Source organism: Musa acuminata, chromosome BXJ3-2 (genome assembly GCF_036884655.1).
Source record: "Musa acuminata AAA Group cultivar baxijiao chromosome BXJ3-2, Cavendish_Baxijiao_AAA, whole genome shotgun sequence".
NCBI lineage: Eukaryota > Viridiplantae > Streptophyta > Magnoliopsida > Zingiberales > Musaceae > Musa > Musa acuminata.
The window spans coordinates 25,806,150-25,834,138 of NC_088350.1; the positions used below are offsets into that span (position 1 = coordinate 25,806,150).

The 27,989-nt window shown below is 39.3% G+C and overlaps 4 protein-coding genes across 4 annotated transcripts; 1 reads left to right on the forward strand and 3 right to left on the reverse strand.

The window, feature by feature from the left end:
* Window positions 1-308: 308 nt before the first annotated feature.
* On the reverse strand, window positions 309-9,035 carry LOC135632056 (mitogen-activated protein kinase kinase kinase 1-like). The gene is made up of 9 exons (XM_065140366.1): window positions 7,680-9,035; window positions 5,112-5,196; window positions 4,857-4,919; window positions 4,394-4,551; window positions 3,802-3,877; window positions 3,637-3,696; window positions 2,909-3,016; window positions 950-1,195; window positions 309-776 (listed from the first exon to the last, which is right to left on the reverse strand). The coding sequence occupies exons 1-8, from the start codon at window positions 8,777-8,779 to the stop codon at window positions 980-982; spliced, it is 1,866 nt and encodes a 621-aa protein (XP_064996438.1). The 5' UTR covers window positions 8,780-9,035; the 3' UTR covers window positions 309-776; window positions 950-979.
* A 2,085-nt stretch (window positions 9,036-11,120) lies between these two features.
* Window positions 11,121-12,824, forward strand: LOC135631556 (probable polygalacturonase At1g80170). Its single transcript, XM_065139287.1, has 4 exons — window positions 11,121-11,178; window positions 11,983-12,058; window positions 12,147-12,255; window positions 12,336-12,824. The coding sequence occupies exons 1-4, from the start codon at window positions 11,121-11,123 to the stop codon at window positions 12,822-12,824; spliced, it is 732 nt and encodes a 243-aa protein (XP_064995359.1).
* A 432-nt stretch (window positions 12,825-13,256) lies between these two features.
* On the reverse strand, window positions 13,257-14,703 carry LOC103976393 (protein DEEPER ROOTING 1-like). The gene is made up of 5 exons (XM_018822229.2): window positions 14,596-14,703; window positions 14,435-14,513; window positions 13,826-14,367; window positions 13,582-13,753; window positions 13,257-13,486 (listed from the first exon to the last, which is right to left on the reverse strand). The coding sequence occupies exons 1-5, from the start codon at window positions 14,599-14,601 to the stop codon at window positions 13,467-13,469; spliced, it is 819 nt and encodes a 272-aa protein (XP_018677774.2). The 5' UTR covers window positions 14,602-14,703; the 3' UTR covers window positions 13,257-13,466.
* Window positions 14,704-17,693: 2,990 nt separating this feature from the next.
* Window positions 17,694-27,862, reverse strand: LOC135631195 (uncharacterized). The gene is made up of 13 exons (XM_065138668.1): window positions 27,319-27,862; window positions 26,013-26,162; window positions 25,692-25,904; window positions 25,516-25,605; window positions 24,381-24,497; window positions 23,357-23,626; window positions 23,068-23,224; window positions 22,308-22,385; window positions 21,781-21,881; window positions 20,763-20,933; window positions 19,335-19,409; window positions 18,987-19,082; window positions 17,694-18,117 (listed from the first exon to the last, which is right to left on the reverse strand). The coding sequence occupies exons 1-13, from the start codon at window positions 27,715-27,717 to the stop codon at window positions 17,791-17,793; spliced, it is 2,244 nt and encodes a 747-aa protein (XP_064994740.1). The 5' UTR covers window positions 27,718-27,862; the 3' UTR covers window positions 17,694-17,790.
* Between the last annotated feature and the right edge of the window lie 127 nt (window positions 27,863-27,989).

Consider the following 27,989-nt stretch of genomic DNA (forward strand, 5'->3'; position numbering starts at 1 on the left):
CTATCTGTGTTCTCCTTAGTCCTCCTTACAACCTATGAGTTGACTAATCAAAGATTCATAATCTGCAGGACATTTAATCTTTACAGGATTCAAGAAAGATCGACGTATATAATCTTATCCCTAAGTTTCTACCGTCATTGCCTTAATCTCCGGAAGTTCAAAATTATGCTGCAATTCATCTAGGGTTCTATGTAAACTGTTCTCTAGAAGGGATAATTCAGATCAAAATGATGAAGCAAACAATTGGAGCACCACATCAGTAGTTAGTTACCTTGATGAACTATTCTTGGGAATGAACACAGAAGAAAAGGAAAAATCCACATCAAGCACACCATGATAGCTATTAAAACTAGTTTGGAAACCAGATGCACAACTCTGTTTGATGCATCCGTCAAATTAGTTCTAAGAAGATCGATAATTGATGCGAAAGAATATTTACAACATGAACACATCAAGATACAACTGAGTTACCAGCACAAAAATGACTATTTACTCAAAATAAACGTCCCTTGAAGATTTGGCACTCAAAAACAAAGAGAGATATGGGTTCGTGCTTTCATCTTGCTCAATGATTGGATGCACATCAGCTTCCATCTCGTGCAGCTAAACATGAATTTTTCCACAATTGTTACAGCTAGCTTGGCCTTCCAATGAGCATCAAGATCATCTTGCAAACTGTGGGTGCTTCAGTACCAAATCCTAGATCATGACTGATGCCATGAATAAGACTGTGGATATATCTTTCCCGGCATATTTGCAGCTTGTGGCCAAAAAATCTGCACATGAAGAACGTAACTCAAAGATAAGCATCCAATCTAAGTATACTGTTTATACACACGAAGTAGTGATGCAATCCAGAGTTCTCTCGAGTATGTATACCAGCTTAGTAGACCAACAATATTGGCAGGAGTTTATTAATTGCTTGAAATTTCAAGATAGAATGCTTTACCTAGATGTTTTTGAGGTGCCATTTTCTTGTCTAGCTAACTCGTCTCCTATTATTGAGTGATGATGAATCAGATTCTGAAGCACTCAGCGATCTCCTGACAAATGGGTGCTCAAAAAGTCGAGAAGCAGTGGGACGATCATCTGGATTCACTTGCACACACTGGCTAATGAAATCACGTGCATCTTTAGATAAGTAGGTTGGAATAGGAGGCTGTTCGCCGCTGCCAATCCTATAAAAGGCTTGTGCCTGCAAATTAGACTGTATCAATTACTAGCGTCTTCACTCATCAAAAAAATAACAGAAAAAAGAAAAAGAATGGAGGAAAGAAAACTACTGACACCAAATGCATTGACATTATTTATTGTATCCCTCCAAACTAGAAATTGTCATATACAACTGGCAAATGTATTAAAAAATCAAGACAACCATATTTCAAACTCGAATTAACAAGAAACCTGGATAGAGTTCATGCTGCATGAACTAATATTGCACCATCATTCATGCAAATTGATTATAGAATTTCTTCCATTAAGAGGAACAGAAACCTGCAAAACAGGCCTCATGTGATTGATTTTACAGAAACAAAATTTTCTCACAATGGAAGGTCCTCTTTGCCTTTGTATTACTGTGTCCTCCCTTTTTACTCATATTTGACCCATGTTTTCTGCAACTAATTTTTTTCTTTTTAAGTTCTCTTAGGTGATTCTCCTCTGTAGTTTGCCATTGGAGAATAACAACAGCTAGTATCCAAATCTTACAGCCTAATTTCTGCAAATTTCATCTGTTAGAACAGATGAAATTTGATTCAAATACTAACGATACTATGCAATGGGCCAGCAACAACGACAACATGTTGCATGCAAAGAGAAGAATGGGATTCCAAAAGATCCTGAAATCAAATTAACTGGTCATGCAACACCATGTTCCACATATTATCTTGCTTCCTCCAGTTAAAACCTTTGAATTTGGCACTAGTTCTTTCCTGTCTAAATTAGGAGCCGAGTGTAAGGACACAACATGCCACTCTGGACTTTGAGGAATGTATGTAACCAGTCTTATCAACATATGTGGAGCATTTACTTCCATAATTCACCACAAAACAACCAACAGAAAAACCCACTGCAGCACCGAGGCCCACTAGGTATGCCTCGAGCCTGGAAGTATGCCATTTACTTCACCCCGACATATCTCTATACATATTGCCACCTCACAAAATGGTCCAGGTTAGCTCTTGTGATCTAGCTTAACATTAACCTCATCACCAACATACATGCCTTGATTGGTCGTGCTAAGCACCATTGTCACTTTGTCCTCTCTGATTATCAAATATCTGAAATGCAAAGCTCTAATTTGCCACCCTTGATTCCAAATAACTCTATTCAGTGAAGTTGGATGTCTACAGAATAAATTAAACAAGATTCCTATCTCAATTTTTTTGGCCTCTTGCTTCTCTTCTCATCTAAATTGTAGAATTCTTCACCCCATATCATCTTATTAATGATCAACTATCTACCCTTAAATTCATAAGTCAAACAACGCCAAATATTAGTTTGGTAGTTTGATGCAATTACAAGTGTGAGATTTTATTATTTTTTCAGTATTTACATCTTAATACTTTTGGTAATTATTGTTCTTTCCTTCAGCAAATTAAATAAAAATGGATGGTTTACACACCTTAATTCTTTATTTGGCTATTAAATTGATTAGGTCGAGTCTGAATCTCCAACTAATTTAAATTAATCATGCACTCACTGTTCTTCCGATGGCTAGCTGCCCCACTGCAGCAAACGTCATTTAACTCATAGGGAGGTGATATTTGAGATCAGAAAAAACAGCTGAATGTATGACTAGAAAAAGGTATAAAAGTTTGTTTTTTTGTTATTCAACTGAAGAAAGGTTTAACTCAAAGCATTTGGGGAAAAATAGCAATTATCTAATACTGACATGTAAATTACTCACCCATTCCAGGTCGGGATAAGGTATCTGACGAGTCAACATCTCCAAAACAGTGCATCCAAGGCTCCATAAATCGGCAGCAGGTCCATATGAACTTCTAGGATTAATGACCTGGAAATTTGAAATTAAGAATTATCATTGGCTATAAGTGCTAGAATTTCCAACAACTTCATTAATTTGTTTGATAGAAACCAGTTAAACAAAATTACACCAAAACTTTGGTCCTTATCCAAGAGATAGGTCTTGGTAGGTTAAAACACATTCTATAAAGCAGTTGCTATATAGCTCATTGTTTTCAGTACAAGCACCAAATCTGAAGAGAAAACCCTTTAGGGAACATGTGACATAGAATGTTAGATCACATACATGTCAGCAGGTAGGATATTGTAGGATCATATACCACAATCATTTAAGTCCGAGATGCATCTTTTGTGGCAATCATGGATTTGAGATGTATAATGATATTTAAATGATATTTATATGCACCAAATCTCAAAACAGGATGAAACCAAAATTGCCTTCTAGGATTGTCATAATGAACTAGTATAAACTTTCAATCTATTTAAGTCTATTTGTTGATATATAGTATATATACCTCAGTCAAACAAATATCTATAGTAAGATATTACCATGTTTGCAAAGCATTTCATAGATTCTTTTGGCAAAAACCTCCAGATTAGGTCCTCAACATGTTTGCTAATGGAAAAGAATCTACAGAAAGAAGGGCTAACCTCTGGAGCCATCCAATATACACTGCCTTTGCAAGATTTCATCGCGTCGAACTTGGTCATCTGAAATTCTCAACAGCAGCAGTATATAATATGAATAAGATGATACTTAACAAATCAATGAGATATTAAATGTAACATGTGAAAACTAGAGAGCAATAAACGAACCTCCTTTGCCAGTCCAAAATCTGCAAGTTTGACGGATCCATTTGCATGAACCAATATATTTGCACTTTTGATATCTCTGAAAAAAAGAGAAGATGTCTTAAGTTTGTCTTCCAATAAACAAGCGACACTGGGAAACACTAAAGAAAAGTAATTGTCAGAATGATATATTTAACCCCTGCAGTTACACAGAAACCTCCATACTATATGCAAATCCAGTCCTAATCTCTCTTAAGGATTGACAGCATTGCAGAATCAGATAAAAATCATTGTGGTTCAATTAATAGAGACAACCAAGATAATGGCATGGGAAAGGGTTACATGTCCCTCTACATATTGACTAGTCTTGAACTAAATCAAGCTTTTAGCTGTCCTTGTCTGCTCCTATGCATGATCCATAGGAACAAACATGTTAAAGTGGCATGCATATTATGCAGGGATATAGTTCACTAATATGTACAGTTCAGCCATGGGACATGGCAACAACAAAAAAATGGCTTGCGACAGAAAAAAGATCCACAATTGTAACATCATAGCTTTAGAAACCAAGTTTATGAATAAGAGTATTGACATAAACAAAAAACATTTGCATCACCTATGCACAATATTTCGCTCGTGAAGGTAGTTTAAGCCATTTAAGATCTGCCTGGTATATGCTGAAACTTGGGAATCTTGCAAACGATATTTTTGATAGAGAGAAGCAAGGGAACCTTGTGTGACAAGTTCAAGGAAGATATATAGCTTTGAATCCTCCTGTAAAAAGATCCACACCACATATCAGATGATTCAAGAATGGATGCAGAAATTACACAACGAGAAAGGAAATATGTTGTCATTAGCTAAGTTGACTCAAATGAAAAAAAAAGCAGGGGAACAAATATTAAAAGCTTCAAATATCCCAAATCTGTGACATTTTAAATTGGTGTTCACAGCATTGGATATTCTCTCTCTCCCTTGCTGCATATCTAATGTCATGCATGTGAAAATATATCTAACATTGAGAAGTTCATGAAAAACAAAGAATATTATGAAATAACAAGATTGGAAAAACAATATACCTTGTCTGTCCCATAATACTGAACTATGTTTTCATGTTCAAACTGACTTAAAAGTGCGATCTCCTGGAAGGAAAAAGTCAAACAAGAAAGCTCAGAACAGAACTTAGACAAACTTTCAATTACACTTCAGATTCATGGAAGTCCCAGAACATATTTAACTAGAAAGAGAAGGGAAAACAACTTGGGAACAATGTTGAGCATGACTTAGAATCAATGCAGCTGGATCATCAAAAGTGAAAATTGGCATCATCTCACCTGCTCAAGTTGAAGTATACATTGTTGGGCATTGCTTCCTTGGTCAAGCAAAGATACTTCTTTAACAGCAAAAAATATACCCTCACTAAACATTTAAAATAGCAAACATTAGTTGGAAAGTAATAGGATATTCAACGATACTGTATCAACGTTAACCAAAGAAACATAAGGAAAAAAAAACTCCAAATGCAACAAGATGGACCAAACAGTTATTTTCATTAGCAGACATACAATTACATTTTCCTGAGCATACTGAAAATATCATTAGCAAAGAAAACTGTGTTTCACATTAAAATAGATCTGCAAGTTATATATTGATATATATAATCAAATGTCTGACTATGAATACAAAGAATAAGACTAAATCCTAGCAAGAACCTACTGGACCTTGGATAAATGCAAATAGTGCTATTCAAGAGCTTGAGTAACCTACATGACCTTAGATATATGAAAATAAGGCCATCCAAGCAGTTGAGGCTTTCTTTATACTTTATACTTTCCAGGTATTAGTGTGATAATTCTCATATGAGAAATACTATGTTCATTAATTACTAATTATGTATTCACTTCAATTGACTTTAGGATTTTTTGATACTTTTTCTTTCTTAATCTTTTCAATATTCATTTCTATATCTATGCTCCTTAATTTATGGTACGAAGTAAGGTTCGTAATTTTGTAGCATACCGGAGTATCGAGCTTTGCTCGGCATGGTACGATATCATGTATCGAGCGGTACACCAAGGCGTAACGAGCGATACACCTAATATAGGCATAAAATCCTTCGAAAATATCTGAAAAAAAAAGTTAGGATAAGATTTTTAAGTTAGAAATAAATATAGCATTAGTATAAGTTTAGCAAAATCAATATAAATTAGGTAAGAATAATATCACATATCTTTTTCGGACTTTGAGGAATAACTTGTGCAAGGTTCGTATTTAATATAGTAATAGTAAAATTGATCAAATTTCGATTAAATCATCATTAAAATGACTAATCGCAGCATTAAATAACTTTAACAAAATTTTATTAAACTTATTTTATTATCATAAATATCTTTCAATATTTAATATGCATGAAATATAAATATTTAACTTATTAAGTGTCTAATTTCGAATTAATCAATATTAAACACACTAATCATAATATTAAATATCTTAATTACCCTCAAATTAAAGAAAGAGAGTACATATCTCTTGATTAGAAAGTTCTTCCTCTTAATCTTCCCAAATTAGCCTCGATTCACAAATCGTTGTTTAGTAAAGTATAGGAGAGCGTATATATGAGAAAAAAAGAGTTTGAGATAGTTTAAGAGAGTATGAGAGCGAAATTGAGTGAAATAGGGGGGAAGAAGAGTTTAAAAACCTAAGAGAAAGGACTCCAACGGTCAATTTGACCATTGGAGCATTGTTACCAATCGGTAACGGTCGATTTCGATCGTTACCGCCCAATATAACCCCGTATCGTCCGATACGGGGCGATGTTACGCGTTCCACCCAATAGCGGATGGTCCGTGTACCAGTATCCTGTCGGACCGATACGTACCACCCGTAGCGGGCAATATTATTCGAAACTATAAACCTTGGTATGAAGTTAATCTTGCTCCCGGTGTAAATTACACCAGCTTTTTACTTCTCTGTGACTCTATTTGTACATCACTATGGAAAAATAAATGTAAAATATCATAACATAGTGCACTCTTACATGTAATCAAAGCATCTTACACATTATTAGATAATCATCTCCTTTCTGAGACACGTGTTATGAACCAACCTAAGACTTACTAAATAACTCAGGTATATAGGCATAAAATCATGCGGACCAAAGTGTTGACTCGTCTAGCCCTATGTCTTAATCCAACCCATCAACTCCTAATGTGGGATTATGTTGTATTATAGTTTCCACTATGCTAAGGCTTGATGCCCTCGTCAAGGCCTATCACATAATTCAAAATCATACAGTAATACTAGTTATTTCCTATTTTGTCCACCCATTATAGTATTAGTTCTACTTTTGGTACCAATTGTCATGACTTAATTAACCAAATGACAGATATAATGTGATCATGAAGGAAAAGGTCACTAACAAACTTAGACTGAGATGATCTAAGTGTAACCAAAATACATAAGTACCAAAAATATATAGGACAAGTAAAACTCCTAAACTTGAATATGGAAATATCTTACATGGGCCATGTATCCATCTAAAAGTTCGACTTAAAGAAGATGTTCCTAGTAACATATTGGCCAATGCTACTAACTACTATCTTATTTACGAGCTTTGTCTAAATAGAAAAGTGTAGCACTTGTTACAAAAAATGCTACAAGTTTATATGATTGCAATTAAGCAACCTGTACATATTCTACAGAGATTCAAAAAGGAAAGAATATAAAATTCCAAAATTTACACCGTCATGTTATAGGATTCTTTATTAAACATGAGAGTGTTCACAAGGTAACTGAAAACTCATTAGAAGCATGTTGTAGATAAACAGCAGCATCAAGAAGAACCATGCAGTATGCATAACAGCAAGAAGTTCTTGGATAACTAGTTTTGCATCATTACTTACTCACTGATCCCTTCATACACCATTCCATAGGAACCACTCCCCAAGAGTGCACCACGCATCCATGACTTTATATTCCTCTTGAACCGACCATTTGGTGAGATGATGAACAATGTCTCAGTAGTCGTACTGGATGATTCATCATCGTTCATCGTAGAGTAAGAGGATGTCCCATTGAAGTCTTCAGCGGTTTCCCTCAACCACAACTCCTCGTTGATTTCATCTCCTGCAAGAACCTCTTCCTTCTTGTTCATCACCTCAGAATCTACCGTTCTCATCCCACCTGCCTCCGGACCACTTTCCTCTGGAGCAAAGGTCCAAGACGAAGTCACTCCGTTAACGGCTGTAAGGGAAACTGGAGGCGATTTAAGAACTGATGACGGATTGTCGAGGATAGGTATCGACGGTGAAGGTGAAAATTTTGCCATAGATGATGGAGATAGAACTGGAGGCCTGACTCCTCGAATTCCTCCATCTCGTCCCCCAGAACTCGGAGGTACACAGGGATACTTGGCAGGTTCATCATCAGCAACCCTAATTTCAGCCTTCGAACCATCAGTGAGATGCCAATCTTCCTCTTCCCGATCCTCCTGGCTTCTGTGCTCTTCTCCGGACACTGACAAGGGCTCAAAAGGAGTCGAATCGATCACCAAGGTGCGATCTTCAGGCGCAAAGGTGAGATCGTTCGGGAATGAGATGTCGGGCTGGAGTGGTCTGGGCCTCGGGAGGATGTCGGAAGAGGACCTCACCTTGTGCCTCTCCCAGTCGGACTGAGAAATGGCGAAGTCATCTGGACCGTCAAGGCCAAGGCTGCGGTAGAGGATGTCCACCTCGCCCTCGATGCTGCCGCCGATCCGGAAGCTCGTCTGGCGGGCGTACGTCGACGGCCAGAGGTCTAGCGACCGGGTAGCCCGGAGGTTGTGGTACTCTTCCGAGTCGGCGGAGGAGAACGAGGTCCACGAAGGCCCCGCCGCCTCATACTGTAAGTTCTTGACCGCGTTGCGCCGGTCCAGCCGCCGCCCCGCCCCCTGCTGCGGCTGCCGGGAGTCCACCCCGTCCCGCCCCGAGCGGGAGGTGACTTTCCTACGGTTGAAGAAAAACATAGGCCAGCGACAACGCAAAACCCATCAGAATAATAAGTGCCTCAAGACCCGATCTTGGCGTGCCCTTGCAACTAACATAACCGGAAAGACGCCAACTTTGGAACGAACAGAAAAGAATCGTCGATAAATTTCGATCAGAAGCGAAGGTTTCTGGTGCTTCCGAAGCCCAAAACAGGGAAAAAAAAAGGAAGGAATAGGATTGGGCTTCGTTCCCGGGAATCGGGCGTGCGAGCGGGGTAGAGTAGGACGACCGAACAGAAAGATCGCGGAACGCGGTGACAGAAGACTTAAATCTCGGTGGTTGGATTCATCTCCTCCTCCATCTCACCTGCCGTCCGATCTTGGGAAGGCGTCCCCATCGCTCGGTGGCGTCACGAACGTTCCATTTGACTTGTCGGGACGCGAATGGCCCACCACCAACCCCGGGCGGGTGTGACCGATCTGGCAGCGCACGAAAGATCACAATTTGCCGGCATGACAGGACGAGCTTCGAAGAAAGCACTGTTACCAAAAGAAAGGGTTTTGGAACGATGAGATCGAAAGCGCCGCCAGAATCATCTCCGTATCCACAGCTTCAAATGTGGCTTGGAAGAAAGAGATCTCTCCCACCAACGTGGGATGAGTCTCCTCCATCTCTATGGCTCATCGAGTATGATTCTTATTGCTCTATGGCTCATCAATATCAAATGCATATATTAGCTATCCTATTGATAAGTTTAGTCAATATTTATACATCAGTAAGAACCTTTCTATGTGTACATTTAAACTCAACGGAGTTGAGTAGCTTAATGTCATCAACCATAGATCTCATTAGCCACATAACAGGACAAGAACCAGAGATCTTACGCGAAAGATTTTGACAATCTGATCGAATCCTCAATTGGATTGGGCCTAACTACTCGTCGCTACTCGTCCTTCGCGAAGTAGCCAACACTTTGCACGACCAGAAGATGCTTCAAAGAAGCCATCACAGTCCAACTGAAAACCAGTCCAACATCATTGTTTCTAACCACATAAACTCTATTCTGAGTCCTCTCGGTATTCACTGCTGCCTTCCTCAACATAGATAGGTTATTGACCTCACGGTTGCGATAGTAATCAACATTGTTTCTAACCAACCATAATTGTCATAGGAAACTGCAATAAGACACCTAATATAAGATGTTGCCACCCACCAATCCCAAGTCCCCACCAGGTTATCCCTCACACTTGTCTCTGGCTTGGTGAAGGTTTGACATAGCTGATAAGGTTTATTTTGGGTCTGGACCACGTCACAACCAACGCCACCGTCAGGTCAGCAAGAGGAGCACTCTCACGCATCAAACCGAAATCCGTACCAAGGCGTTCCTCAGCACGTCCCATCTCGAAAAGCTCGGGACGACGCTGTATGGTGCCGTCCCGTGCGTCCTGAGACAGCGGCCACACAAAGGTATCATCTCGTCCCTCGATGATCGACTGCTACGCTAAACTCACGCATGACCGTCCCTCATATAGTAGTATAAAAACTCTAACCGGCATCTGACCCAAGGGAGAAGAGAAAGACTAACAAAAACCCCCCACTAAGCATTGACTTGATCGTCGAATGAGCCAAAATCGGTAACCCACCGACAAGGGCTTTTTGTGCAAGAAAACAACCACCACAGAGCCATAATCATCATCCCGACCAAGAGACGCCAACCAACACTCCGTTGCCAGCACCCCGTCCTAAGGGCGTGATCGACTTCGACAACCAACAAAGTCAACCATAAACTTCCGACATCGACCTATGGAACGTATCGTGCTAACTCATCAGTTCATCAACAATAGCTTTCAACTCTAGTAAAGGAAAAGGACAACAACAACTGTTTCAAGAAGAAGCTCTCTCCTTCTCAAATAGTGTGTATGTGCATTCTTTGTTGTGATATTTAACTTGTATTAGATATAGTGTTTGGACTTGGGTAGATCATATACGGTCTGCCGTCTGTCGCATGTCATCTCGATCGTTCAGATTCTCGAGTCGGAGTGCTTCTGAAAGACTTACGACAAGACGAGTTTCCTTTTCTGACAACCCGAATCTTAATCTTGTAATCTTATTCATCCACGTCAATCCCGGAAGCATTCACATACATCGACCGCAGATTTATCAGCCATATCGCTTAATCCAGTGGATCATACGATTCGAGATTTCATTTGTGCATATGATCCGCTTACAATTTCTTGTTGTATGATTCCTATGAATCGTGCATGATGCAACTAAAGTTCTATACCGAGACAATGATTTCCTGAACTACTGCTGCTTGAGTAGGAAAAGGCCACAGTGCATGCAAAGCAAACAGAAACACAGTTCCCTGCTTATACGGCCATGGCGGCCGGACACGAAGAGTCCCCTCACCGCTGCGGCCACGCCGGGGGAGAATGCTGTCAGCTTCACTATATAATAATAATAATTATTATTATTATTATTACTATAATTGTGGTTAATCGTAAGAACTCAAACTCTGCTTTCGTAATCCGAGTATATAATTATCATTGGAGGATAAAGTATAACTGTTGTTTATAATTTTCTTACCATAAGTTCTTCCATCCCAATAAATCTTTTCAGCTTTCTCTATTTATTTTAATCTAAATTTTTATCTTTTATTTCATCATAAGCTTAATTATTTAAATTAATCTTATCACACCTTCTTAATTTAAAATAATTATAACTTAAAGTTATATTCAGAAAAAATAAAAAAAATCGCTAATTTTTTGTAAAAATATTGATAAAATAATCTTCGGTGCTGTAATAATCCATTTGAAATTTTCTTTTATCAATCAGTTCACGAATGAAATGACGTGCAACTTCAATATGTTTGATACACTTATGAAAGACATGATTCTTCGTCATTACAATAATAGACTTATTATGATAGTAAGTTTTAGTTAGGTCATCTTGTTTTTCTTGAAGATCTATTAGGATTCTTGGAAGTTAAATTATTTGACATATTGTATTTATAGTCGTAATATACTCGAGAGAATAACATATTTTTATTTTATTATTATCCACTTATAAAATACTTTTTCTATCGTCTACACAATCAATCAAATCACTATCAATATAAAAATATAACTTAAATATTTTATCTGCTTTTAACATATATCATAATTAAAAGTTTCCTTCGTATATCCAACAACTCTTTTAGCTACCTTTACCAACTTACAATAATAATACTGTTAGGTGATAGACTGCATAGCCATCGACGACGGCGCCTTTGACCTCAACATCACCGGAATCAACTGCGGCCCTGGACATAGTATAAGGTCGGTCTAGTTGTACGAAGCACAGGCATTGTTCTTTGACTGTGTTAGCTGTAATGGCAACGATGGACTAACGTACCCAACCTTGCAGTGTTGGAGGCTTAGGGAAGAACAGAGCCGGAGAAACCGTGGTGCAGGTACGTGTGACTCGATCCAATCTCACCAACACCGACAACGGCGTCCGAATCAAGACATGGCCTGTGAGTACTAATTCCGTGGTTCTAAGCTTTGATTGACTACTAAAGCATATGATCGCCGATGTCCGTGCTTTCTTCCTCAGGGATCGACCAATTCCTTCTCCGTGGAAAACCCCATTCGGATCGACCAAAACTATTGTGACCAAAAGGGCGGGGCGGTGTGCGATCCCGATGATGTAAGGCAACGACAGCAAAGGTTTGTGGATTCGGTGAATAGGAGAACCACAGCTAACTGCGTATACGTGCATGCATGCATGCAGCCATCGGCGGTGGAAGTGAGCAACGTTGCGTTCGACGATTGGCGGGGGTCTTCGGCGAAGTCGAGCGGCGTGGCCATCAGATTGGGATGCAGCGCGGGCGTGCCCCGTAGATCGATCGTGGTCAACGATGTGGAGATCAGATCGGAGGATGGAAAGAGCGAAGCGTCGACGGAGTGCGAGAATGGCAAGGGAACAAATTGCCCAACCCGCACGCCTCCGATCGACTGCCTGACTCCGGAGGACGATGACCTAATTGCTTCCGCTCAACAACAATCACCGCCGACATTACTTAGGAGTACTTTAGGAACTTGATGTGTTTATGTTGCTGATGTCTCTTTGGTTTATATAGGTAGATTTAGTTTTTAGGTTACATCCATTAGATCAGATGAGTCCTTCTCCTCTCTTTAGCTGTTTATCTATGTAATCTGTATCTGATTACAGTAGGAAAGGAAATGTTGGACTCTGCACATTGGCATTCGCCAAAGTTGCAGGGATTTGCTTCCTCCACACTCTTGCATGCCTCTCCCCAGAGGCGCACACACACTTCTCGATCAAGCAAGTAGGGATGAACCTGAAGCTCTTCCCTAAGCTAATGGCATGTTCATCAAGAGCCAACAAAGTACCGCTTTGCTTAGGCCTACATTGGAGAGACCATCTGATTGAAGCATATCTAATAGTTTCTCGATCTTTCAGTCTCGTCTTAGATATGCACAAGAAAAAAGATGATTTCATTAAACAATGCGCGGCTGAATTATCCCAAGAATTGTCCTACGGACGGACACCTCAGAAATTAATGATAAGAAATGTGCAACTTGTTTGTTATATATGGCACAAGTGAAGCCTTTTCCAACACAGCCTATTATGTGCTCTGTAACCCTCCATTGCATGCCTGCATGTGTTCTTCGAGAGCATTCAGCGCGAACTCACCATGGTCATCTTCATCGATTGGTGTCTCTAGATCTCTAGAACAATAACTGGAGACAAGGCAAGAATCAATCTTGACTCAGTTAGCTATTCAAAATGCAATGCGACATGCTAAAATTGAAGTGGCAACAGTAATTGAACTCACACTCTGAATCCGTCTTGACCCATTTACACTGAGCTTTCCTCTTCTCCTCCTCCTCCTCCTCCGCTTCCCCTTCCTGCGATCTCCCAACTGGCTTGTTCTCCAAGTATTTCTGCGATGAAGATGGAGTGGAGCTTTGTTGGTGCATCTTCTTGGTGAGAATTGCCCTCAAAATCTATCATGAGACGGTGTGATGAAGTGTTTGGTGCGCAACAGAGGAGAGTTTGATGCGAGCAAGCATGCATACCTTCTCCATCCTTGATTCCGGCATGGGATCCCTAAAGCCGGGAGCTGGCGCGAAGCCGCCGCCACAGACGAACATCCTCTTGAGAAGAAAGGAGATGGACTTCTTCTTGATGGCGTTGCGGTTACCCAGCAGCACTTCCTTCACCTTGCTCAGTACGATCTTGGTGTTGGGCGAGAGGTCGCCATTGTTGTCGTTGTCCAGATACTCGAGCTTGGCGCTCGCGATCCTGTCGACCTCCAAGCTCGATGGGCAGTTCAGAAATCGATTCAGCGGCAGCTTGGCTCTGTCTTCTTCGCCGAACTCCGATCCAGCGGACTTGGTTTTCGACTTGAGTGACAGCAGCTTCTTCAGTTCTTTCTGCAGGTTGCTTACTTCCTCGATCGTGAAGTTGGATAAGTCTTCTGAGGGAGAATCCAAGGTTCGAGAATGCTCGTCTCGCCGTGGTTCCTCCTTCATCTCGCTGTTGCCGAGCGTCCCAATCGACAACAATGCCTGTGGCCAGTCGTTGAGTTCTTCTTTCTGAGAACTCGGCATGGAAGGATCTAAAGAACAGAGTAGAGATCAGCCGTCATGCAACAACAAAGACTGCAGAAGAAAAATCTCACTTACAGTGAGCTGAACTCGATCCAGCATCGAAGCTCTTCTTCTCCTGCCTCCCGTGGAACTTGTTCTGCACCCAGCCAAAGATCTAAACACGAGACACAAACGCTACTGAGGCACTGATGGCAAGCAAAGCAGGGAAAACTAGTTCAAGAGGTCCCAGTCCTTACTCCCATAGCTTCAACCAAAGATCCTTGGCGAGAACAAAGCGAAAGCCTCCCTCTCCTCTCCAAGATTGTTGAGAGTGTCCGTGGCCTGCCTACCTTAAATGGAGAGCAAGAAAGAGCAGGTCCTCAGAACCATGGTCTTCAGCCAATGGGAAGTGTGGATGGTTAAATAGGCTGGGAGAGAAGTGCTACAGAATCCCCTGTCCAATCTTCACTAGTTTAATGGCATTACTTATGGTTCAAGTCCCCATACAGAGAGAGAGAGAGAGAGAGAGAGAAATTCCCCTGAAGCCTTTTTGTTTTCTGCCTTTTTGGTTGATGCACCCATCGACGGGAACAATGATCTTGAGCATGTAATCCTGAGTTTGCTGCAGATGAGCCCTGGAAGTTGCCGACTTCAGATTGAGTAGTAGAAACAAGAGGAAGGTTTGGGGATCCAAGTAACATTCCCAGCCACTTTAGCTCTCATGTTCTCTCTCCTTGGACCAACCAGGGAGAAGAATGTGCAGGTAAACCTCATCTCATTGGTTTCAGTACACGGGCACTTCTCGACACCCACCGCCTGCCCTGGAAACCACAACCCCTGCTTGAATCAGACCACCATGGGCACATGAGGGTGGAGATCATTGCCAGACAGGGGCTTCAAAGGATAATGCTTGGACATGACTGCTTGTTTCCTTGGGTTGCATCAAAGTTTTAAACCCCAGGTTTCTAGCTCTTGATATATACAATGCCCACAAGCTTAGGATCTTAGGAATTACCAAGGAAGATCGTGGATGGCACATCATCGTTATCATATCTGAATCGGATGTATATATTTGTCATGTATTTTGATGCCAAACCCAGTAATACTTGCAGCAATGGGTTAATCCAGGATGAGCTATGAAAAGGTAGCATGTACGAGAGCTGGGACAGTAGCAGAGTTTGGCTGCGTCTGGGTTGTCTGTGCTTTGCTTTTAAGCTGTAGACAGGGCTGTACAGCATTAACATGTAGACACACAGGTAGTGTGGCCTACATTCCACTTGGTTAGGATCAAAGCTGCACAGAAGTTGCAGTTCTATCCTGCGCTAGTGGCCCAGGGAGCTTCCAATCCTTATCAACTTCTCTGCAAGTGGCACTCGATGTTTATGATTCTCACTTCCCTACTGTGTAGCCTCAAGTCTATTGAGCTTTTTTATATATGTATCCGTAGCAATAATTGTACTCGTCATCACTGGGAAATGATGATCTCAATGCCCTCGTGAGGTATGTCCCGGTGGCATGGCAGGGTCGTGCATTATATCTATGCATCCATCAGGGCCCCAAGCCTGTCGATGGATTCGCATATGATCTATTCATTTGTATCTTTCTTGCACAGACATAGCAAGAGTCCTATGTTGATAGGAAAGGAGATCTCAGTGCAACACAGAGAGAGAGAGAGAGAGAGAGAGAGAGAGCATGGCATGGCATGGGTATTGATGTGTGAGTGTGTTCCTTACCCACCGTACCGGCTGATTCATCTCTCTCTCTCTCTCGTGCTCATCAGTAACCAGTGACTATCTCCAAGTCTCCCCATGGTCGGAAGCCCATACTGCAGCAGCACAGCAGCATCGATAACAAGTTTAATCTCAGATTGGCTACACAAATATTTCCTTGATATCGAGTTGCAGGATTCAATCTAAGAGAGACAACATCTGCGGTCTTTTCCTATGATTAATGGATCCCCATAAATGGAGATACCTGCGGATTTAACAAAGGCCTGCAAACAGCTTCCTTTTCGAACCCCGAGATTAGGCTTTGCATACCACCCATTGCCTCTATAATAATGAGATGAGTAGATGATGGTTAATCTGCACCCAGCACTCCGACAATGATGCCATAAAACTATCACAAACTACATCGCTCTTGATGAGTCCACGTCTGTGCACACAGCTCAGGTGTTTATATTAAGCCAACACAGGAGACGGCACAGGCCAGAAAAGGTTTGACTTTAAGACGAATGCTTAACGAAGAGGTTAACGCTAACAAGATGCTTATTCTGACACGATCGCCATGTTTTGACCACATAGAGGTGCCTAATGCACTGCAGTCCGGAAAAGAAGCATGCGATGAGTCCAATGATGGCATTCCGTGCCATCTCAGGAGGCACAAACTAGAAGTTTGAACAGTGCAGCAAAACCCAGAACCAAAAGTCGTAAGAGAGAGGTATACTTGTACAGACAACATCAGCATTATGAGGATTGTGAAGATGACATCCGACTCCATCTTAAGCATTGCACCCCCGTAAACACGTAAGAGATTACGTCGATGATTAGGGTATAAACTACTACGAGACCAATAGTATAATGCTCTAACTCCATCGATCACTGCGGTCAACCGATCGACACATTTGCAGCATCACTTTTGAGCAAAGAAATCTCGCAGAATGTTGTTGAGATGTTCATAGCGAGCGACCCTTGGTTATTTATTATATGGAAGATGATGAAGATCCGCTAGGAGGACTTGCAGCAGCTATCTGATGAACCATACCACCTTTCTACAACTCTAAAGAGGAAGCTTCATTAAAGAAAGAGAGGCATGAGAGTATTGAGGGAAGCAACCGTACCTTTTCTGGGTGCAAGAGATTACAAACAGCTCTCCCATGTGGTCCACTAGAAGACTTGCACTACAGTGAGGGTTTCTCATCTCCCTCGAGATGCATGTTAAATGCAAAAGAGAGGGCATGTAGAATTAAATCAGTCCGAGGGAAGGTACGGCAAAGAAGCCATGTGAGCTCCTTCAAAGCTGCTCTTAGTGGGTGTTAGGGTTCCAATGCTTCCAGACTGCACGAGATACTTCCCTAAATGGAAAGATCGCGACTCGGGCTGGATATGAGTCTACATTGACGACTTCATACTCCACAAACATACTTTCCACCACAGGGTTGCAAATAAAAGTGAAACGATGCCATCAAAGCATTTGAAGAAGGAAACAATTTGTTTTCACGTTGGCTTGTCTGATTTCTTTTGTAGTGTAGTTTGCATGTTTTATCAGTTTTTGATTTGGGCCAAATTTGAGTCAATCAATCCAGATTGACTAAAAACATGACTTCAACAGCCAATCCAGATTGAGTCAAACTTAGAGAGCCATGAATACAAGGCACTGTACAACTCACTGGCAACACAAAGCGAACGATTCGCATAATTAATGTACAAGAGTGAGCCGAGAGAGGAATCTAACTAATTGGAGCACTCGGCGCAGCACTCTGAGCAGGCAAGGCATGATAGAGCTGTGCAGAGCTGTGCCATTGCAATCACTAACTGATCATTCAGCTTAGAACAAGTCTTTATGCAGCATGGGCAACAGCAGCAGCAGGCTATCCTGTTGCAGCAGCCAACAGCCTTGTGGTAGATTTCAAAGGTCTCGTGTTCCTTAGCCTCTGCAAACCCCGTAGGGAGATTTTCCTTGGTTGCAATTACATTTCCAAATCCTTTAACCATGCTGCGCACTGAAATCGACAAGTTATCATCTGGGCCAGAATGCTTTCGAGATTCTCTTTTCTTAACCTGTCGAGTTTTGCAAAATTCATCAGATGGCTTCACAGTTATGGTGCTGAGACACAATGCATAGTTTCAGGTTGGTCTTTGGTAATGCAAACAAAACAGTATGCTGATTGCAGACTACATTCCTGTTGCAGTGGGTTTATGTAGAACTTAAATAAAGAAGAATTAGCAAACAGATATATCATTGCATATCGTACAAAATGTTGTAATCAGAAATCTAAGTGATGATGTTGAAACTAGCAAAGTAACTGGGTTAACAATAACAGAGATTTCTTACCCAAGATCTTCGCTACTGTTAATGCAACAACCTAGGACTGGGAGATTTGCCAAGAGGATGTCAATTAAGATGAGAAACGAGGCAATTTACTTAACACAATCATAATATCTTAAATTAATGAATCCGACTCTTAAGACTTTTCTCCTTTTCTGAAAGACTGAAACTATTCAGCATATGGAAAATACAGAAAAATATGTTCTTATGATAGCAATGCAGCTATTTGCTACAAAAAATCATGCATATTTAATTAAAGCATAATGACCATAAACATCAGCATAGAATTTTTCTTTACAAGTTGAAACCATCCACATGCTTATTCAGCTTACTGAAGGAGCACAAGGAGTCATCACTATTTTAAGAAGTACATTTCAACTAAAGAATTCGTTGAAGCTTCAAATATTGTGTGTCCTACCCTAGTTGATGTGTGACAAAATTACTCCGAGATTTTAATCATTAAATCACCTTTCTATTAGCAGATCAGGTGATTTGTTATTCTGGTAAAAACAAACTCTGTATTTGTAATAGATAGGCACATGTTACAGACTCTGAATAACCATATGCCATGTGGTACAATGCAATAGCACATCCTCCATACCTTTTTTACGGCCTCCTGTTTCTCTGTTTCAGTTTGAAGTAAGACCATACATGTATACTCCGACGGGATGCTACTCTGTATGCTCAATTTAATCACCTACAGATTGAAGGAGGAAATAGAAACAAGTATAAGATATAGCAATAATAATTTTTTCATCTAACTATTGCTGAATATTTGGATATTGTGGAAAATTTGTTCTACAAGCAGACATGAACCCAAAAATTTTGCAGCCAATTAAAGAAAAAATATGTTTGGACATTTTGAAAAAAAAGATATTCTTGCATTAATTTTTCAGAAAAACTGAAAATTCATAATATAGATGTCCTTCAAAGTATGATAACAACAAACCTTCTCCTCGAGTTGTTTGCTCTCAGAAAACCATGCCTGAGATGTAAGAAGATCAATATGCTGCTGAGCCAAAGCCTGTAGAAAAATGTGATTTTAGAAATGAAAAACATTTTAAATTCACTATTTGTTTTCAGTGGCATGCATAACTCAGCTAATCGCCATGTGAATAAAAGGGCAAATACACAAGCATATAAATAAACAAACAAGCCTTGTAACATAAGAATCTGTCCTAAGCTTTCTATTTTCTTAATAATATTGATGATGATGGTTTTGTCATGGATACCAAGTCAGTGCTCCTCAAAATTATGAAAGAATCTGTCCGGAGCTTTCTATTTTCTTAATAATATTGATAATGATGATGGTTTTGCCATGGATACCAAGTCAGTGCTCCTCAAAATTATGAAAGGTCAAAGGGCATGCAAGAATATAGATCAGAGCACAATCTGGATATCACATTAGTCATCAGAGTTCTCTAACTATTTTTGAAAAAAAAAAAAAAGAGAGAATAATGACTCATAACACTAATAGCATAGGTAAATTTACAAATTCGACGTAGAAAATAGTTGCAGTGCTTTATACTCATGTTTTTCTCTAACTTCAAAGAATAAAACATGTTCCAGTTAGTTTTCATTCTAAAACATAAAACCAGTGCTTACAACTGGGTGTGTATTGCAATATATATATTTTTAAACTTAAAATGTAAGCTCTGATAGATAACAAAATCAACAAAAATAAGTTAATAGTTGGCAGCAACTATGTCACAATGTCACAATCTTAAAAGAGATGCATCTTCTTCCAAAATCCGCATGAAAGCAAAAAGATGCTGGTCAAAACCTTTCAAAACTTCCTAAAATGTCGACCATGGAGAAACAGTATACAAGGTCTCTAAGTCTTTAATATGAACATCTGACTTCAAATCGACAAGAATCATGATAAATATGACCCAGCCCTTCCTTTCAAGATACCCTGGCACATAAATGGGAATGTGCTAGCAGCCTAGCACAGTATGGTAAAGTGTTATAACACGTCAGCTGAGCACTAGTAGGGGCCCAGAACAATATGATAATCCTAGAGTTTGTTTTTTTTATAAAATAATCTGTATATTTTCATTTTCTAATATGACAACTCATGGTAAAATTCCACGATTTCATGCACAAAATAATATATCAAGAACCTCTTGCTCCCTCACTGCTATAGAAGTGGGCCAGCATGGCAACTTGCATGTATTGTTGGGTTCTGCCGGCATGGGCATCATGTGGTAGCACTCCAACCAGGAGCCAACTAAGTATACAGCAGCAGGAAATTCAAGGAGTCATGTACGCCATACTTAATCTTTGGTAATAAAACATATATTAGATACAAATATGCCGTAAATGTTAATATAACAAAAAATTAAAGGCAATGGATTGCAAAATATAGGCATCTTACTTTCTCAAGAGATAAATCTTTTGTGTCTTGCACCTTCAAGTCAATATCAGCATAACTCATGTCAGCCAAGATTCCCTTAGCTTTAAGGGTCTCTGGAAACTTGCCATAACATCTACCTGATATAATCAATGGACTTTCAGCAGAAAGATCTGGAATATGGATAGGATATACCTGAAAGGAAAGCAAGCAAGTTTTAAGGTGATTTTATCAGAGAAATATAGCACAAGAAAAGAATGGAAGTGAATCATAAAATCGATTGATAATGAAATAAAACCTAGCTGAATTTTATAAAGCAAAAACTTAATATCATCCAAATCATGCAAATTTTTATTGAGGTTATCAAATGCAATTTAAGCCAAAAACCTCAGTCAATTGATCTTTTTACTACATAGATTGCAACACAGTTTTTTCAGTAGATCGTTATATTAAAGAGGACCGACATGAAGCAGTTCTATCAAAAGTTATTAAATGAACTAAGGAAAAATCTTGTGAATTAAGGTCAGTAAATGGAGGGGGGTTATGGTGGGCATTGCAGATAACCGTCACTGGATGATATTACAGTTGGCATAGCTCATATTTCTACTCTGTTACAATCTAAGTTCTAATCTTTTCATGCCTAGAACCATCTCTCATTACGACAGACCGTCAATAAAATAGTTAGTAATAAGTAATAACAATCTTTCCAGGTAATGGGCCTTTGTAACACGGATGAACCCTGAATACTAATTTAGATTTTGGAAGAGTAGAGAAAAGATATAATATAGACATCCTCACACTACAAAACCAGAAAGGCAACCTCTTAAGTTCTGAAGCAGCATTCGTCATATGAAATGGTAGGCAACAGCCATAAGATATCACCTCCGTATGCACGCATGATTATAAGAGAAGATATGGCCTAGAAGAGCATGAAAGAGTCACAAAGGGGCAGTGCATTTTTGTTTTGAAAAATATGGTAGGGCATTTGGGCATTGTATTGCACTCCAGTTACCAGTTAGGATTCACAAATTCGAAAACATACCTCAAATTCATCAATATCACTGAAGAAGTCAACAGTGATATTTGCAAGTATGGTGGACGAAGCTCTACGAAACCATCTTAGCATATGCTTTCCGATCGCATCTAGATAGAAATATAATGTGCAATTAGCTCGACAGGCTCAAATTGGAGACTGTTAGGACTCATGTCATCAGAGAAATTTAACTAAATATACAACAATGATGCCCCTAGATAGCTAAATCCTGATGTCCTAACACATTACTTTTATATATGGATGAGACTAACACATTACTATTATTAACAATTGAAGTAGAGACTAATTGTTCTAAGTTAAATTATGTCCTGTGATTTCAATGTAATTTAGACCTACCTTATATACAGATATGAAAGCAAAAAAAAATTCTAATTTATAGCATGTTTCCAGACAATTACTAGAAGAACTCCAAAATTTAATATAAACTTGATCCCACTATTAGGCCTAAAGAAGAGAGCTGCATGAGAGATGTAATTTCGAGTGGCCATTTCCATAAACTGAAAAATGCAACCTACCTGAATCATATGCAGCATCATACTGCCCCTTTCCTATTGATGCCAACATTTTCAAGAAGTAATGGTTGCAATAAGTACCTAACAAAGGTTTCCATTGTAAGAAAACAAGAAAACCTACATTAGTACAGAGCAATGACCTTAATAATTTTCATAAATTGATGATTATAACAAATAAAATGGACAATTATACAATACATGGTATTGGTTTACAGTGAACAAGAAGTTAACCAAGGCTTAAAAAGCATGGGCCTCAAGAGTGCAGCGGGGCAAAATAGCATAGAAATCATGATCTATCATTCACTACATTATTAAATTATCAAAAAAGTAAGGATTGCACTATGATCATTTGCAAATTTCAAGAACATATGAACCATCTTGTAAAATATTCGAATTTCAAGTATAACGAAATCATTTTCTGGCTGCAGTTTAGTATTCCGAATAACAATCTTCCAATGATCACTTCTTAATATATGTTTGCAAGAAATAGACTTCACAAAACAAACAATGGTTATGGCAATGAAAGTAATCATCAAGAAGAAAAGAGCAAATTTGTTTGTCAACCATTTCAATTGCACCGAAAGTACATAAAAAGCGAATTGTCAACCAATTGAAATAGAGCAAGCCAATCTGAGAAATACTTAACCACCATCTGTGATTTAGTAATTTTGATGATACAAATCCACCAGGTAATAGCAATTGAAAATTCCATAGAAACAACTTATAAAGGAGAGCATTCATGTCCACTAGAATGGACCATTACCTATACCAAAAGTTGAAATTCTAGGAGCAATGGAGTCCCTATTTGCCAGATGTGTTCTAACAGTATGACATATGTTGCGCTCGTCTTCAACAGCTCCATCAGTTACAAGAAAAATGTGAGGAATTGAATTTTTCATACTTGATAGTAAACATATTGCCTATGAGAAATTGAGAATAGGATTAGAAAAAAAAAACAATCAATATGCAGAAACTCATCCTGCTGCTGTAAACATGAATTTGAAATACAACCACCACATAGTAATACATAGAAACTTATAAGAAGAAGTTACCTCATTTAAGGGGAGCATAATGTCTGTCCCACCCTCAGCAACAAAAATTTTGTTCATCCAATTAATAGCATTTTCTACCACGTCCTCAGTTGCAGGCTCCATACAGGATGAGAATGAGTGCAACTCATCATTAAAAGCTATTATATCAAAGTAGTCTCCTGGTCTAAGCTCCAACAGTGATGTTGATAATGCACTCTTAACATTCTCGATAGGCTTCCCTTGCATGCTTCCACTTATGTCAACGACAAAGACAACTTCATTTTTGAAAACCTATGGCATTAAACCAGATGAATACAGCTAGAGATTTTACACACTGAATTGAATTATTTTCATAAAATAAGGGAAAACTTGGTTGAAATATTTACATGTATCTTAAATTTTGAAATATATTCTACCATGTACTAGCAACACATACTATCTACGGAGAACATATCAAGAGAAAATCAATGAGTCTTAGATGGACCTCTCATTTGGGTCAAGTTTGGTACAATGGAAGCTTGATGTCTATACACAAGTATCACAGACAATGATAAATGAGATGTCATTTATGGACAATAGGCAAGAGGGTTATAATCCAACATACCTGGCGACAGAGTTGGTTGGTCACAGTCACTATCTATTACCCTGTTCTATAGACTTGCACTGTAATTAGTTGATCAGAAGTTCTCTAAATCAAGATTTTGATACTTGACAACAAAAAAAAAATCATAATGACAATGCCAGCAGGAAAACAAGAATTTTCTTTTAAAGTTCTAGTCCAATCTAAACTGCAAGACAATAACAATTTTCAATGGAAAACCTTAAATACAATTGTTTCTCATGTCTTTTTTTTACTTCAACATAGCTAAAATACACAATGTATATTAAATGTTTTTATACAAATTGCAAAATAAATATGTCGAGTTCAATCTTTTACTGTTGCTCATTGAAAAAAGTGACATGTTAGGCTGCCAAGCATACGGGGCAAGGAGCTTTTGCTTTAGTTGAGAATAAGAGTGTTGGCAAGTTGTGCAGAGAGAACTACCTTTCTTTTCTGGTTACTTCCTGGAAAAAGATAAAGGCTGAACATATCTCTTTCATCACCATCATTTGTTGTTGCAGATTTTAAGAGTATGCCACCAAACAAATTATTTGAATAAATCTGTAGAAGATAGAAATGGCAAGAAATGTAAGATTCATAACAAAAACACAACAAAATTGAAAAATGTTCTTCTCCTACCCATCAAGTTAAATGGGCAAACAGCAAATAACAGCTACACATCAATGTAGTACTCTCTCAGCAAACTCATTTCCGTGAAGCTAGGTCCATCCTTCTAATGCTATATATTCTGAAGAACCAAATGAACAATTGAGCATACTTCTCTTTTCTTACCTAACAAGTTCAATGGGCAAACAGCAAATAACAACTACAAATCAATGTAGTACTCTCTCAGGTAAATCCATACGTGTGAAGCTAAGTCTATCCTTCTATCTGAATAATTACATGTATCATTAAGCATAGTTCTCAAGAAGAGTTAGCTTAGCATTGTGCACACTTGTTATACTACATTATTACCTCTAGCCTCTACAAGTCACTTGCTTTATTAATTTTCTTTACACTAATCATATTTAGATGCAGTTTAAACATTTTAGTTCATCCACTAATTTGGTTAAGCAATTAACTGGCACTATTATTTACTTGGTTGTCTGCTCAATGGTCCAAGTCTATATCGTAGTATCATTTACTTTAGACCCCAAATTCTCCAAACAAAAAAGGAAAAGTTTTGAATGGTAAAACTACAATATATGGAGTAAGCAACAAATTGCACCAACACAAGGAATGTAGTGTGTCACTAAAGAAATTGACAAATGAATATAAAATAAAAAAAGACAGGTTCAGGTGACAATAACACAGATCTTATTAATTAGTATCCTAAGCTAAATCTAGAAAACATAAGCCTTACAACCAAGTATAATTGCATTCCAACTTTTAATCGGCACGTTGTCCTGCTCTTTGTGCTCCTTTTTAGTAAAAAAATCATAACTCAAGGGACTCATGGGAGCAGTGACTTGTCTCTCGATTTTCAGCTTGATATAATAAGTTAGAAGACAGCATACAGCTTGAAAGACGAAAGTTCAAAGTTCTATGAACTGAAACACACTAGAAATCTGGAACTTACACTAAATGAAAAATCAAAATCTTTATTTGACCAACTTTCAACATCAGCTTCACACAAAAAAGTCAACTTCCCTGCTTGGCGATTTTTTTCCTGGAAAGAGAATAAGGATATAAAATTAACTGATCTGATCATTTTCATGTGCTATACATAAATACTAATATACCACATATTATCACCTTCAGAGGATGGCTTGTTGTGTGTAACATTATCTCCTTTCCAGTACCAGGATTCACATTTAAGTAAATCTTTTCCTTCTTTAAGAAAATCTTTGCAAATGGAGTGATATATTTTGGAAAATTGAAAGGTACAGTAACAAAGAACTGGCCATCCTTATAAATTAACTTCTGAGACCATCTAATTCTGATGGAAATGTCCGCTCCACCATTGACCTTGAAAAAAAGAAGATAAATCAAATGGTGACAACATGTGACATTGACTATAACATTTAGAAAGAGAGCATGATATCAGTTACGGACCACGAAACATAGCTAAATCACCTGGGGAATTGTTAAGAAAAACATTTGGGGCTTTAGGAAGCCACCACCTTCACTTTTAGCTGTGTTCTCCATGTTGTGATCTTCTAGTTCAATCACCTGGGTATAGTATGATCTTCCACCAACCTCAACCTCAACACCTAGAATTGAACCCTGTTAGCCAAACCATACTTAGGTTGAGAAGAAAGCAAATACTAAGAAAGGAGTTTGCAGGGAAAAAAAGCCATTGACTAGAAGAAGGCATGAATTTCACATGGATCTTGTCAACATTTCATATAAGACTATTCGGAGTAGCAATATACTTATATATGATCCATCATTTAATCACTACAAGAAAGAACATTGTCATCATTTAATCAATTCATCGCTGATGATATTGTATTTCCCATGGTACGTGTTACGGTATAGAAACCTATGCAGAGGAATCTCCCAATAATGACAAAAATAAACTTAAGATTACCTTGGCTAACCCATTGGTTTCTGTCCTTTTCTGCCAAATCCCAATATGTGTGATCTATTAAGTCCCATAAGATATCTTAAATCACCTATCACATAGCTATTACTTTGAGATCAAACAATTCAAAAAGTCAAACATCTGACAATAACTATGATAACCTTTAGCACTCCTAAACTGCACTTCATTTATGAAAGTAAAATCGAATTTGAACAGCTTTATAAGTCAGCTCTGGGCTAAGTTTGGCACTTGAAAAAGATTTGCCAGAAACCATTTTTCTAGGAGAATTCAAATACGACCACACAAAACATTTGTTAAGAAATAGTTCAACTTGTTGTTTTTCTCAGAGCTTACGTTACCATTCCCAATACTACCAAAGGCATAATCATCAGCTTTCCTGTCAATTCATTGTATTTCTGGTATTATTTTGCACATTCATGAAGTAGCAGGCGTAAAATTTTCAAGCCTAATTCTCACCAGCCCATCACCCTAGCTGACAATGTAATAGCACCTAATACAACACACCAGGAATCAATGAACGCTATTCCTGCCCGTGAGGCAGCTTTTGGAGTTTCAAGGCTTTAATTAAACTGCATATCAAGCTAATTTTCATCAACCAAGCTGTTACTCGAAAGAATTTATATTTCTGGTCTATATTGTCAAGAAACTCGAACAAAACTGAATGAGATCGCGGTTTTGGAGAGCAATTGTATACCATAGAATTTACAACTCATCATTCACAAAATAATTTCTCTCTTCCTAATATGACTTTCAACAAAGACATACCGCGGTTTTGGAATCATAGATTAGAAAAAGGAATCACTGGCTAAGTCAAGGTAAACCAAAATTTCTCACCTGCTCGCCAACAGGAACCACCAGCCGGCAGTCGCAGCTCTTGTGCCGCATCACGCAGTGGACCTTCCACCGGCCGCGGACGGCGACGAAGGCCGTGCCCAGGAGGCAGTCCACCTCCAACCCGATCTCCCCCATTTGGAGCGGGATCAGCGCCGGCGGGTTGCACCGCCCGTGCACGTGCGGCTGGTAGCTGGGTATGTCCGGGTTGTCGACGATCGCCGGGTCGGAGATCACGGCGTACACCATCGGCGCCCCAGGAAGGAGCGACTCCGGCGTCCGCTCCATCCTCGCAGCCGGAAGCGGTGGCGCGGCTAACTGCCGGTCCTTCCCGGGGTAGACTCGCTTCGCCAGCTTCAGCCCCTCCTCGACGGCCTTCGCGAACTCCTCGTCCTCGGCCATGTCCGCCCGATCTCGATCCAAAGGTCCAGATCCCACGAAGATGTCACCTCGAAGCCTCCACCGCAGAGAGAGAGAGATAGGGGTCACCTCGAAGCCTCCGAAACAGAGAGAACAGGAGAATGAAGCGACGCAGAAGGGGTGGAAAAGAACCGGAATCGCTTCCGACACGACACGACGTTAAAGATTAATTACTAATTATTTAATTTTATTTATTAGATGGTATAATAAATCCAGGTATTGGTAAGAAACTTTGACCGCAGAGCGGCGGGACG

Excerpts from the sequence above, each read along its gene's own strand:
- LOC135632056 (XM_065140366.1), bottom strand. The coding sequence starts at position 8,779 with ATGTTTTTCTTCAACCGTAGGAAAGTCACCTCCCGCTCGGGGCGGGAC. Across the intron at positions 3,017-3,636 it reads TATATTGGATGGCTCCAGAG|GTCATTAATCCTAGAAGTTC; the intron begins GTTAGCCCTTCT and ends TCAAATTTCCAG. Across the intron at positions 1,196-2,908 it reads CTTATCCCGACCTGGAATGG|GCACAAGCCTTTTATAGGAT; the intron begins GTGAGTAATTTA and ends TCTAATTTGCAG.
- LOC135631556 (XM_065139287.1), top strand. The coding sequence starts at position 11,121 with ATGGCGGCCGGACACGAAGAGTCCCCTCACCGCTGCGGCCACGCCGGG. Across the intron at positions 12,059-12,146 it reads GGCCCTGGACATAGTATAAG|TGTTGGAGGCTTAGGGAAGA; the intron begins GTCGGTCTAGTT and ends CCAACCTTGCAG. Across the intron at positions 12,256-12,335 it reads TCCGAATCAAGACATGGCCT|GGATCGACCAATTCCTTCTC; the intron begins GTGAGTACTAAT and ends TTTCTTCCTCAG.
- LOC103976393 (XM_018822229.2), bottom strand. Across the intron at positions 14,368-14,434 it reads TGGATCGAGTTCAGCTCACT|ATCCTTCCATGCCGAGTTCT; the intron begins GTAAGTGAGATT and ends TCTGTTCTTTAG. Across the intron at positions 13,487-13,581 it reads GGTCAAGACGGATTCAGAGT|TTATTGTTCTAGAGATCTAG; the intron begins GTGAGTTCAATT and ends CCTTGTCTCCAG.
- LOC135631195 (XM_065138668.1), bottom strand. The coding sequence starts at position 27,717 with ATGGCCGAGGACGAGGAGTTCGCGAAGGCCGTCGAGGAGGGGCTGAAG. Across the intron at positions 25,905-26,012 it reads TTTTCTTAACAATTCCCCAG|GTCAATGGTGGAGCGGACAT; the intron begins GTGATTTAGCTA and ends CTTTTTTTCAAG. Across the intron at positions 18,118-18,986 it reads AACAGGAGGCCGTAAAAAAG|GTTAAGAAAAGAGAATCTCG; the intron begins GTATGGAGGATG and ends AAAACTCGACAG.